At 47.3% G+C, this 13,190-nt stretch overlaps 1 protein-coding gene across 3 annotated transcripts in view; it reads right to left on the bottom strand.

The window, feature by feature from the left end:
- Positions 1 to 13,190, bottom strand: part of EVA1C (eva-1 homolog C) — an 85,299-nt gene that overhangs the window by 20,358 nt on the left and 51,751 nt on the right. For all 3 annotated transcript variants that reach the window (XM_033418193.2, XM_004264513.4, XM_033418196.2), the window contains one exon: positions 145 to 288. In XM_033418193.2, coding sequence (XP_033274084.1) covers positions 145 to 288 — 144 coding nt within the window. The remainder of the gene's footprint in view (positions 1 to 144; positions 289 to 13,190) is intronic.

Below are 13,190 nucleotides of genomic sequence, written 5' to 3'. Positions count from 1 at the left end.
GAGGCTCGCCAGTATCTGGGATGACAGCACAGTTTCAGGGTAGAGTGAATGCAATGGTTTGTTACCGGAAAACTCCTGTTCACATGCTCACCACCTCCCCAAGAGGCAGGGTCTCCAAGCAGCTTGGGGAGGGTGGATTCTTACCACATGCGTAGGCGACGGTGAGGTATTTCTTCACTCCCGGAAGACAGGGGCTTCCGAAATGGTGATTGTTGACGAGGATTTTGCATCTCTGCTTCCCATAACACCTCCTGGATAATACTTGCAAAGCCGAGTAAGACAAGCAATCTGAGAGGCAAAAAAAAATCAAGAACCTCATGTTGGTTGGATTCCACGTATGGCCACCACGTAGCTACTGTTATTTTCTGTAAATAAGGATGCTGAGCTGGATCTCACATCTCACGGAGATCGTTTCTCTGATTATTTTCTGTCTCATCAAAGCACCCCGCATGGGCTAGGTATCAATACTACACAGGCAGGCCTGGAAGGGCTTACTTTAATCAGACTGCTCGAACGCTCTGCTGTCACTGCTCGGAAATCCTTATGCATTTTCGAACAAGGGGCCCTGTATTTGCATCTTGTACTGGGCACTGCCCCTGTCTCCCCAGTCAGGTGACGGGCCTCGCATATAGAAGAGGCAAAGCACGCAGAACACTGAATAAAGATTCGTATTTCTTTTGTGAGCGTTACCTCTCTGAAATATTTTAGTTATTGGTTAATTCTGAGAATCCTTCTCCCTGTGTGAGCATAAGCTCCATGAGGACGGGGACTATTTCTATCTTGTTCCTTATCTAATTCCCACAGCCTGGTCCACTGTGGAAATCCAGTAATAACGAATGAATGAATGAACAAAAGGATAGATGGATGAATAAACACAAGGATGTGGTTTTCAGCACCCTGGCACGATGCCATCACAATTAGTAAATATTAATTGAACACGTACGGAGGACAAGGCACTGGGCTAGGTACCGTCTGAAAAACAAGTCAGAAGAAGCCTGCCTTGCATTCGCAGGATGTCGGATGGGGCTGGAGAGACAAAACCCACATTAACCTGACGGCTAATAATGTGAAACACGGAGTGAGTGTCAGCAGTGATTGGTCCAGACAAGAGGTGATGGGGTTGGAGGCAGGAGAAGTTGCCGGGGACCGGAGTGGTCAAGACAGGCTTTATGGAGCAGAGGGGCTTGGTCATGGGAGAAGCAGCATGAATTGGACAGAGGCAGGCAAAGAGAGAAAGGTAGAAACACCAAGGCAAGTGGGCCAGAAGCACTTCGTGGGAGTCTAGGGGTTCAGCGTGAGCTGGAATAGCGGGCGTGGGCAAGGAAGACGCAGTAGATGAGCCGGAAAAGCAAAATGGAGCAGGACCAAGCTACCTCTGAACGCTGAGCTGAAGATTTCGAACTTTATTCTGCAAGCAACAGGGAGACTAAAAAAATGCCTTGATGCTACTTCCTCTGGGGACAGTGTATGGGATGCCCTGGGAGAGGAAAGGAACCAAAGGCAGGGAGACTAGTTTGGAAGCAATTTTAATAATACACGTTGGGAGGAGTTAAGGGTTTGAAGAGAAGGGAATGGAGAAGAAGAGAATTCTAGACACCTCGCGAAGTTCAGCTCACTATAACAGCTAACATTCTGCCAGGCTCTGCTCTCAGCACTTGTATGTGAACTGATACAATGTTTCAACAACCCCATGAGATAGGTTGTTTATTATAATATCTTATATTTTAGAGAGACTATATATAGGATAGGATACATTATTATGTATCATAAGTTGCTTATATAATCTCTAATAGGTTAGTTGATATCTAATAGGTTGTTTATATTACATATACATTTATATACATATATATATATATATATATAGAGAGAGAGAGAGAGAGAGTGTGGGTGTATATATATATAAAATATCAATTTTGTGAATGGGGACACAGATGTGTGAGAGGTTACGGAACCTCATACGGCTAAAGAATGAGGACAGCAGGGTCTGGACGTGAACACCTGGGAAAGGCCCCCAAGTCTGCAGGTTTAACCTTTTAACCTCTGAGCTCCACTCTTCAGGTCTCCAGTTGGGGGGGGTGGTGAGGGCCCCACTGAGGATGAGTCAGACCTTCAGCCTGGGGACAGAGGAGATGGCGGTGCCACTGCCGTGGACAGGGGAGATCAGTAGCAGTAGGCAGTTTGGAGGACGAGATGGTAAATTCATTAAAATAAAACAAAACAAAATAAAAAACTATTCTGCCTTTCAAAGGGGAAGGACCATTCAAGAAAGTTTTCAGATCCTGAGATGCCCGTGGGATGTGCATGCCCGCAGAGCCCGAGGGCGGATGCTATGAAGCTGGTCTCAGGGAGAGCACAGGGGCCCTCAGTCACAGGACTTTTCTTTTCCTGGCTACACCACGTGGCTTGCGGGATCTTAGCTCCCCGACCAGGGACTGAACCCGGGCCGTGGCAGTGAAAGCGTGGAGTCCTAACCACTGGAGCGCCAGGGAAGTCCCCTCACAGGACTTTTCTTGTGCTGTCTGTTCATGTCTTACAGATGACAAACTCCTCTACCCTGTAAAAACAAAACCCCTGCAGTCCAATCCCGGAAACTGTCTCCAGCCGTATCGCCTTCCTTCACAGTCAGGATTCTGCCAAGGTCCTCCATGCCGGCCACCTCCGCTGTGTCCCCCTCCACCCACGTCCCAGCCATTCCTCAATGTGCCTCTGCCCTCCACACACCCTGACAAGGGTCCCTTCCCTCAGATCACAGGGACCTACCACTGTCCTAGCAGAGAGACGTGGCGGCCGTAATCCTCGCCCATCTCCGGAACTCGGGTGCCTGAACACTCTTGCTGGAGGCTTCCTCCCTGACCTTGGCTGCCTGGTGCCCTTCCCCTCCATCTGTCTGACTGCTCCATCCCAGAGACCCCTGCAGGCCTGCTCGCCCCACAGGAGGTCCTTCCTCAGCCTGGGCTCTCTCCTTGCACCTGCACACGCCATCTGGGCCCACGTCCACCTGGGCCATCGGAAAACTGAGGACCCGACCGCTTCCAGCTCCCATAATGGATCGCCTTCGCTGTTCCCTCAGGAGCCTCTCACTCCTCACGCGACATTCATCATGTTCCCCTCCCCCACCAGCACCCAAGCGAAGCAGCCTGCGCTTGCTCTTCCCCCACACATGCTGCTCTCAGTCGCGCTGCGACATCCTCTAGGCAGCCCGGCCAGAAGCCCCGGCTCCCTCCTCCGAGGTCTGATGCTCGGTCCTAGAATCATCCCTCCTCAGTTCCCCGCTGCAGCTGCAGCTTCAACCCTGTCACTTCTGCAGGAAATCTTTTTTTTTTTTTTTTTTTCTGCGGTACGCGGGCCTCTCTCCCGTTGCGGAGCACAGGCTCCGGACGCGCAGGCTCAGCGGCCGTGGCTCACGGGCCCAGCCGCTCTGCGGCATGTGGGAATCTTCCCGGACCGGGGCACGAACCCGTGTCCCCTGCATCGGCAGGCGGACTCCCGACCACTGCGCCACCAGGGAAGCCCTCCAACTCCCATCTATTATGTTAACTAGAGATCCGTGAAAGAGTCCAGTTGAAAGGAAGGATCTGTTTGGAAATTCCCTGGAGGTCCAGTGGTTAGGACTCTGCACCTTCACTGTTGAGGGCGTGGGTTCAATCCCTGATTGGGGAACTAAGATCCCATAGCAGCACGGTATGGCTAAACCAAAAAAAAGGAAGAAAAAAAAAAGAAAGGAAGGATCTGTGGTAAACACCACAAAGCTGGAAAGACAATGATCTTGAGGAAAGGACAATTAAATTAAATAAATACACACACACACACATATATGCACACACACATATATACAATATGTAAATTATATATTTGTTTATGTAATATGTGTATATTATATATACACACATATAAAAATATATGGACCCTATAAACATATATGTATATATGTGTGTATGTGTGAATATATATTTTTTGTGATATATCTAAATGTATGTAATATGTATATCTCAACAAATGGTGAGGAACATTATTATAAAAGCACTTGATCTGAATATATTCATGAAGGTTCTGATTTATTTTGCTAAGCCCAGTTCCATGATCACTGGAGTGTTGGGCACATAGCAGACACCCAACAATGATACATTTAATGAATGAATTGTGGACTGGCGTGGACGCCAGGGAATGCAAACATCCCATATATCTGGCTTTAGAATGTGTTTGCTATGTGTGTGTGGGGAGGGGCGGGGTGTGATCCGTGAGTTCAAATCCGTGCTGAGAAAAGCTGCCTGGAGGGGCTTCAGGAAGCTGTCAGCCTCCTTTTGGTCCCTGGGTCAGTTCTCTGCAACTCGCTCTGGCTTGGAATAGATCCATCTTTTTTCTGACTGCTTCTGAATACTCCAGTCTAAAGGAGGCATCTTGCTGGACCTAATCTGGTGCGTTCTTATGAATGAAAGAAAAGTAAACAGAGCAAGTCAAGCAGCCAATGAAGATAGGATGAAATGTTTTAAGTGCCTGAGCATCAAGTACGTCTTTGTGAAGAGTAAAGAATAGTAACGTGAGCAGTGGGTATCATCAGGGTTCCGGCAGGCCACCCAGCGCTCAAATCGGACAACGTAAAGCAAGCTTGATAAAGAGACTTTACAAAGGTGTGGATGGGATGTGAACACCTCGAAGGATGGTGCAGGACCCCGGGGCAAGGAACAGCAGTGAGATGCTACCACCCCAAGCCTAAGGGGCGAGGGCAATGGCTTCCAGAGCACAAAGGGGGATGCCCCATGGAAAGGGCTGCTGCACGGAGCTGGGGTCTGCGGTGGGCAGTCGTGCTGCTTACGGTGCATTGTGTTGCGTTAGGTTAGCTGCTTTGGTGCCTGGATCTCTCATTGGATGAGAGCTCCTGGAGGGCATGGGAGTTTCTCTGCTGTTTGCCCAGCACCGGGTATCTGCTCAACTCACTGAGACTCTGTGTCCCTCCTGCGTAGCACGAGGAACATCTTTTTCACTGTCTCTCTGTGAGGTTTGTATGAAGCAACTGCGGAAGTCAAAGCCCACATAAATGTGAACTGTTCTCACCAGCTGTCTCTAAGGGCGAATGGAATACCTCCTATGGTTAAGAGTCCAGAAAATGAAAACAAGCATATGGTACAATCAGACCTAAATATTAAAGTTTAACCTGCAAATAAGCGAAAATTTTAAAACACTGTAAGGAGAATCACCAAGATGGTAACAGGGGATATTTCTGGCTGATGGGAAAGTTTTTTTTTTCCCCTATCGATTTTAAGATACTTTCCAAGTTTTTGAGTTTACATTGCTTTGAAATGAAAGCGTACAAAATGAACTTTCTTAAAAAGAAAAATAAAATTCATGTCTGGATAGAAGACAGCTTTTGAATACGAGGGTCTCTGGGGCGATTATTTTCAGAAATGTAAATTTTTCTGCAAATGTAATGATAAACTATTCTTTTGTATAACCCAGTTTGCCCCAGAAGCCATGAAAAGTTTACCTAGGAGTAAAAATGTATCCTTTGAATTTTCTTCCAGTTTATTTAAAAAGTTGTTTATTGAAGTATGATTAATTTACAATGTTGTGTTAGTTTCAAGTGTAGAGCAAAGTGATTCAGTTATACATATATACATATATATTTTTTCAGATTGTTTTCCATTATCGGTTATTATAATACAAGATACTGAGTATCGTTCCCTGTGCTATACAGTAGGTCCTTGTTGTTTACTTACTTTATATATAGTAGTGTGTATCTGTTAATCCCAAACTCTTAATTTATCTCTCCCCAGTCCCTTGCAGTTTATTTTTATCATTATTTTTCATTGCTTTGTGGACGCACAGGTTCTTCTCTGAGCACATGTATCAGTTGAAAAAAAGAAACCTTAAATCTCAAGAGATCTGAGAATGCACTGTATGATTTCTGTATAAGCCACCTACACTGGGAAGAAGTAACCGTACGAATTACGAAGTTATTCTTAGAAGTCCTATAATAACTATGATTGGTTTTGTCTGTAAACTATTATTTTTTTCTGTTTCAAAATAAAAACATGTTTGTAGTTGAAAACTTGAAAATCACAAATATGCCTAAACCAGGAAAATAAAAAGCCCCAGTAAATCCCACTAATAGGAAAAAAAAGGTTAACCTTTAAAGAACATCCTTGTAGTCACTTTTCTATGTTTAAATGTCCTTCCCCCTCAATGGGATCATGTACATATTACTCTGCATGCTATTTTTTCTCATTTATTAATATATTTGTGAAAATTTTAACATAAGCATCATTTTAAAGAGGTGTAGAGATTCTCACTTTATGGATGTATCGGCTCTATTTACAATACCCTATTGGCAGACATTCTGATGAGTTCCATGGTTTAATGCTATAAAGAATTCTATGTGAAACATCCTTAGAGATAAACATTTGGACACAGGCATGATAGTTTCTAATTCTTGGAAGTAGATTGCTTTGTCAGAGGGCATTCAAAATGTTAAAGTTTTTGATACACACTGCCAACCCATTACCCAGAAGAGTTGTACCAATTCATGCTCTTGCCAGATGGTATAAGAGCCCTGGAACCTTTGTATTTTCTTAGGACATGTGCCTGACCATATTCTTTAAGGCTAACAGAGGAAGGGCGGGGGGAAGAGACTCCCATCTGTAAGACGACAATCCTCTTGCACCCAGGAGGTCTTGTGACCAGCGTGATTTACAGAGGCAGGCTTCTGCACTCATAGCTACCCTGGGAGTGAAAGAATTTATCTTGGTGAGAAGGAAAGAAGCCACAGTGTGTTTTTAGGAAGAGGCCCAAGGTAATTCAGGTCCACTTCGGGTCTGACCATTTCCTTGTTGATGCTGAGCTCTGAACCATTGGCAGGATTCTTTTTTTAAAGTGGTTATTTCCCTCCCAGGCTGATTCTGTTTGCACCTCTCTGCCTGGCAAACTACCCTCCACCCCAATACATGTGATAACAAGACATTCAACTTTTTTTGGGGGGGGGGGAGGCTACTGTTTAACAGAAACTGAAGTTAATCGCTCTTTACAACCTGTGTTTATTCAGATAATTAGGCTGGTTGCTCTTAAGAGACTTTCTTGGCAGTGGGAATCCCTGGCACCTTGATCTTTGGCTGAAAAGTCCAGGCCTGCCCACACTTGGCCTTGGGGCGGCCTTAGCCCAGCCTTTGACGTCCATTGTGTCATTTTTCTCATTCACTTCTTAAGGAAATAGAGTCCCTGGAGCCCACCCAGAAAATGTAGCTGCAGCAGGAAATGACGTCCCATAGCGGAGGCCCAGCCCAGGGAACTTTCTGGAGGCCTGCTTTCCTAAGTTCACGCCCGGGTCTGTGGGAAGGTTCAGTCCTTCCTGTGTTAGGATGCTGCTTCACTGGTGTTTCTCTGGAACCAACGCTGATCACTTCCATACCTTTCTTTCAGTTTCTCTTCCACTAGAGGAGCTGTACGTTTTCGGGTTTTTTTTTTTTTTTTTCAAATTTTTTGGCCATGCCGCGCGGCATGTGGGATCTTGGTTCTCCGACCAGGGATTGAACCCACGCCCCCTGCACTGGAAGCACAGGGAGTCTTAACCACTGGACCTCCAGGGAAGTCCCAAAAAGAGCCATAAGTGCTGAGGGGTGTGACTTGCTTTAAGATCTTTCAGAAATTTTGGGTCACCACCCTCAAGAAGAGACACCAGATCTACCTGTGTTTGAACCTGTGTGACGGTAAAATGTCGCTTTTTGACAGCTGTGACGGTCAGTCAGCCTTTGTAGTAGTTTATAGGGCCGTGGTAATGAGTACCAAAAACTGGGTGGCTTAAACAACAGAATTTTGTTTCCTCTTGGTTCTGGAGGCCGGAAGTCCAAGATGTCAGGAGGGTTGGCTCCTTCTGAGGTTTCTCTCCTTAGCTTGCAAATGGCTGACCTCTCCCTGCGTCCTCACATGGTCTTCCCTCTGTGTGTGTCCGTGTCCTGATCTCCCCTTCTTATAGGCAGTCACGTTGGATTAAGGCCCTCCCATATGACCTCGGTATAACTTAGTCACCTCTTTAAAGGCCCCATCTTCCCAGACAGTCACAATTCTGAGGTACTGGAGGTTAGGATGTCAACACGGGAATTTTACGAGGACACAGTTCAGCCCGTAGAAGCCTTCAAGATGGCCCCCAATGGTCTCAACCTCCTGGAATTCACACCCTTGTGTAGCCTCCTCCCTCAAAGAATCAGCTGGTCTGTGAGACCCATAGAGTTGGGTGGAGGTGACGGTGTGTGGCTTCCATTTGCTCTTCTGCATCTTGGGCTTTGGGAGAAGCCAGCTGTCATGTCTCAAGGACGCTCGAGACCTATGTGGGGAGAACCAAGGTCTCCCACCAACAACCTGCACCAACTTGCCCGCCATATGAGTGAGTCACCTTGGAAGTCCAGCCCTCAGATGACTGCAGCCCGAGCCGACATGCCAGCTGCAACCATGAGACACCATGAGATCCCTAAGCAAGAACTTCCCAACTAGGGTACCCCAGAATCCCTGCCCCACAGAAACGGTGTGGTAATAAATGTTCATTTTTGTTTTAAGCCATTAAATTTGGGAATATTTCATTACTCTGCAATAGAAAACAAATACAGTAGATGCAAACTATTACATTTAGAATGGGTAAACAACAAGGTCCTACTGTATAGTACACAAAAGTATATTCTGTGATAAACCATAATGGAAAAGAATATAAAAAAGAGGGGTTTCCCTGGTGGCGCAGTGGTTGAGAGTCCGCCTGCCAATGCAGGGGACATGGGTTCGTGCCCTGGTCAGGGAAGATCCCACATGCTGCGGAGCGGCTGGGCCCGTGAGCCATGGCCACTGAGCCTGCGTGTCCGGAGCCTGTGCTCCGCAACGGGAGAGGCCACAACAGTGAGAGGCCTGCGTACCGCAAAAAAAAAAAAAAGAATATAAAAAAGAATGTCTACATGTGTATAACTGAGTCACTTTGCTGTACAGCAGAGACTGGCACAACATTGTAAATCAACTATACTTCAATTTAAAAAAATTTAAAAAAAAGAAAACAAATACACATTGCTGGGGAAAGAAAATCCTAAAACTACAGAAGTAGCTTTGGGACTGGGAAGTGGGCATAGTTGGGAGGACCTTGAGGAGATGGTTAAAATCCAAGGGCCTTGAAGACAAGCCCAGCATCAGTAACCTTTGCGTCCTGAGCCAAGCGCATCTTCAAGGCAGAGCTTCCCAACTTCAACAGTGAATGCAGGGACTTCCCTGGTGGCGCAGTGGATAAGAATCCACCTGCCAATGCAGGGGACATGGGTTCGAGCCCTGGTCCGGGAAGATCGCACATGCCGCGGAGCAACTAAGCCCGTGCGCCACAACTACTGAGCCTGTGCTCTAGAGCCCGTGAGCCACAACTACTGAGCCCACGTGCCACAACTACTGAAGCCTGTGCACCTAGAGCCCACGCTCCACAACAAGAGAAGCCACCACAATAAGAAGCACATGCACTGCAACGAAGAGTAGCCCCCCACTGGCCGCAACTAGAGAAAGCCTGCATGCAGCAACGAAGACCCAACGCAGCCAAAAATAAATAAATTACAAAAAAAACAAAACCAGTGAATGCACACAGGTACACTGAATGCATCTCCTCAGGCCTCCAGGCTTCCCTTGGACTCTTGATTTTGGGTATGGGCAGTGCCTCCCTTTACCTCTCTGTGCCATGCAAATATAATTTTCTGTGTGTGATGACGTGGGAAGACTGGGAAGCCCTGTCCAAGGCCAGGGTGTGGTGTGTGACCAGCGCCTCACCGTGGCTGCGCCTTCCCTGATACATTCCAGATGGGACCAGCTTAGAGGATCACCCATAGAGCGTGGAGGTTCTGTCTGCCCTCCTCCCAGCCCAGACCCGGAGGCCTTGCCGAGGACAGCATGAGTCCCCTCATATCCTTGGGGATGTCCAGCAGAAGCTTGGGTTCCGCTATGGGAGGTACTGACAGCCAGGCCTTGGGCAGCCCTGAGGATGCTTGTGGGAACATGATGCCGTCACACCATGATTTGGGGACCACATGTACCTGCCCAACTCCCACCAGGGGCATCCCCCTCTCCACCACCACTCAACCCATTCCCTTTGAACTTATCCTATGTATGAAGTACACAGACGCAACCAGCCCTATATAGCAAACCCGGACTACTAGTTCAGAAAAAAATATACCGTGGCATGGGAAACGTCCAGCAGAAAAAAATGTATAAAGGGTTCATATCTTTACTCTGTCTTGAGCTCATAAAAATTAATGGAAAAAATAAAGATCTCAACAACAACAAAAGGACAAAGGCTAGAGACACAGTGTGTGCAAAGCACAAATGCAATAACCACAAACACAAGGGGAAAGGTTCAAGGTCATTCATAAACAAAGAAAAGCAAATAAAAAATATACAGAAAGGCCACTATATACCTATTAACTTGGAAACATGAAGAAAAATCATACAGAATGCTGCAAAAATTGCAGGGAAACCCACAGTTCTACGTCACTGTTTATGCACATAAACTGGTATGAAAAGGTTTTGGAAAGACCTCTGGTGGTACATGGGAAGAACTGTAAACATGCCCATGCCCTCCTTTGGAATAAAACTTCTGGGAATTTATCCCAAGGAAATAAACCAGAGGAAAGAAAAAGCTACAAGCACAGGTTCCTTACACATTGTTTATGATATTTAAAAATCAGAAACAATGAAATAGGGACTTCCCTGGTGGTGCAGTGGTTAAGAGTCCGCCTGCCAATGCAGGGGACACGGGTTCGAGCCCTGGTCAGGGAAGATCCCACATGCCACGGAGCAACTAAGCCCGAGCGCCACAACTACTGAGCCTGCGCTCTAGAGCCCGTGCTCCGCAACAAGAGAAGCCACCGCAACGAGAAGCCCTCACACCCCAATGAAGAGTAGCCCCTGTTCTCCGCAACTAGAGAAAGCCCTCATGTAGCAACGATGACCCAATGCAGCCAAAAAATAAATCAATTAATTTAAAAAAAAAAAGCAATGAAACAGCCACCAGGGAATGGGTAAGTAAAGTACATATTGTATCCCTTTAACAAGAGAGTGATTGACTTTGTCAGGAATTCACTGGTCATGTGGAAAACCACCCGTGACATAAAGTTAAATTTCAAAGCAGAATTCAAATATATCTACTTCAGAATTGCCATTATGTAAAAGTTGTTCTCTGCTCATCATACACCAGGACTTGGAAGAGATCCTGAAAAGAAACATCTTTTCATTTGATGGGAAAAATCTGTGGCTCAATCTTTTTCTTATTTCTGTTTAATACAATGACGGTGCTTGTGCAGAACAACAATCATCACAACAATCATCTTTTAGAAAGAAGTGGAAACGCTCTCGCTGGGTATCTGAGTGCTAAAGCCTCGCTCCGACCTGCTTTCTGACCGAGTATGCGGGGCTGCCCTGGGTACCCAGACCCTGAGCTCGTGGGGCGGCACCAGACTTTAGCTTATATGCAAGAGTAAAGGCACACACATCCCCTTTCAGAGGCCCAAGGTGAGACCCGACCACTTGGCCTTTAGGCAACCATCCTCCCAAGTTCATACCAGGTTCCGGGGTTAAAAATAAACAGCCCTTTCTCCTTCTTCGAAGTGCTGAGGCCCAGCTGCAGTAATAACTTAGAACTGAGAGCAGAGATCACACACCGGTGGCCCATGGACCGGATGTGGCCCATAGGCATGTTTTGTTTGGCTTGCACGGTGTTTTAAAAGTTGGAAAATTTCACATTAAAAAAAAAATTCAGATTCCCAGCATCTCATGAGAGGTTGGAAGCTGTGACAACACCAGGCCCACATTCCAGGCCGGCAACCATCCACCCGCCGGAGGCCAGTGTGGGTGCCTCACTTAGGAAGGGGGGCTCTGACTCATTCACAGGGCTCGAGATTCACACGGGCACCTGCTCTGTGCCAGGCTCTGCTCTGCTTGCTGGGAATTCCACAGGAAAAAAGAGGCATATCCCCTGCAGTGCTGGCCTTCTCCAGGTGAGAGAGACCATATGCACATAAGTGACTATTTCCACGTTATGAAGACAATCAAATGGGGACAGCTCGAGTGGGATGGCAGGGACAAGGTGCCGTGCTGGCAGGCTGCCTCGGAGAACCTCTCTGAAATGACATCTGAGTTGATTCCCGAATGACGAGACGGAGCTGGCCATGCAAAGATGTGGGGTGAGATTCCAGGCCAGAGGAAGAGCTTGTGCAAAGGCCCTGGGGTATGAAGGAGTGTGGAGTGCTCCAGAGGTAGTGAAGGAAGGAGAGAGAGAGGCGCACCACAGCTGGGAGACTGGGTTTATTCTACAGTAGACAGAGTGAAGGGCTTTAAGTGGGGTGGGGGGATGTGATCTGATTTGATTTAAATAAAATCCCTCTGACTGCTAAGTGAAGAAGGGGCTCAGGGAGGGTGTGGAATCAAGAAGCGAGGCCGGAGACCAGTCAAGAGGCAGCCCAGATGGTCCAGGTGAGAGAAGCCCTGAGTGGGCTGGGAGCAAACAGTCTGGATACTGGGTACGGGGAGAGTCCACAGGACTTGCAGACGCAGTGGATGGGAGACAGGGGGTCAAAAGAGGGTGCTTTTTAAAGTGGGTGATATTAAAGTGTGTTTATATCAGAGGGAAAACTGATGATTTTTGTGGGGCGAACACGCCAAATTCAGTTTAAAACCCTTACGTACAGTTTACCTGGGCCAAGAAGTGGAGTATTTCTTAGCCTTCAGTTAGATCAAGAAACTTCACCAGCACAGGCAGCCAGGGGTTCATATTTCTGCACACATGCACGGTTCTGCCCTTAAGTGCTAACCCAAAAGGTGAAACCAGAGGCCTCCACGTAAGGCTGTGGGACAAGATGAACGGGGACCCGAGACGGTGAGGTGAAGGGCACACGAGATGGTGAGATGAAGGGGGACCCGAGACAGTGAGCGGAAGGGGGACCCGCAAGGACCCTTTCATTTCCCTTGGACCCCTTCGCACTGCAGAGCCTGGGGCCAGCGGATCTCTGGCATTTGGGTGGCGGTTCATGAATGCAGTGAAGAGCTTGACCCTCACCCTCACGGGCACTCAAGGGGCCATGGGCAGAAGCACGCAACTGCGAGGGGAGGGTGGGAAGGGGGAGAGGGATGGGCAGGCTGTTTATTTATTTATTTTTTTGCAGTACGCGAGCCTCTCACTGCCGTGGCCTCTCCCG

This window comes from Orcinus orca, chromosome 5, assembly GCF_937001465.1.
Source record: "Orcinus orca chromosome 5, mOrcOrc1.1, whole genome shotgun sequence".
Lineage (NCBI taxonomy): Eukaryota > Metazoa > Chordata > Mammalia > Artiodactyla > Delphinidae > Orcinus > Orcinus orca.
This window is presented reverse-complemented; position numbering and strand designations above follow the sequence as displayed.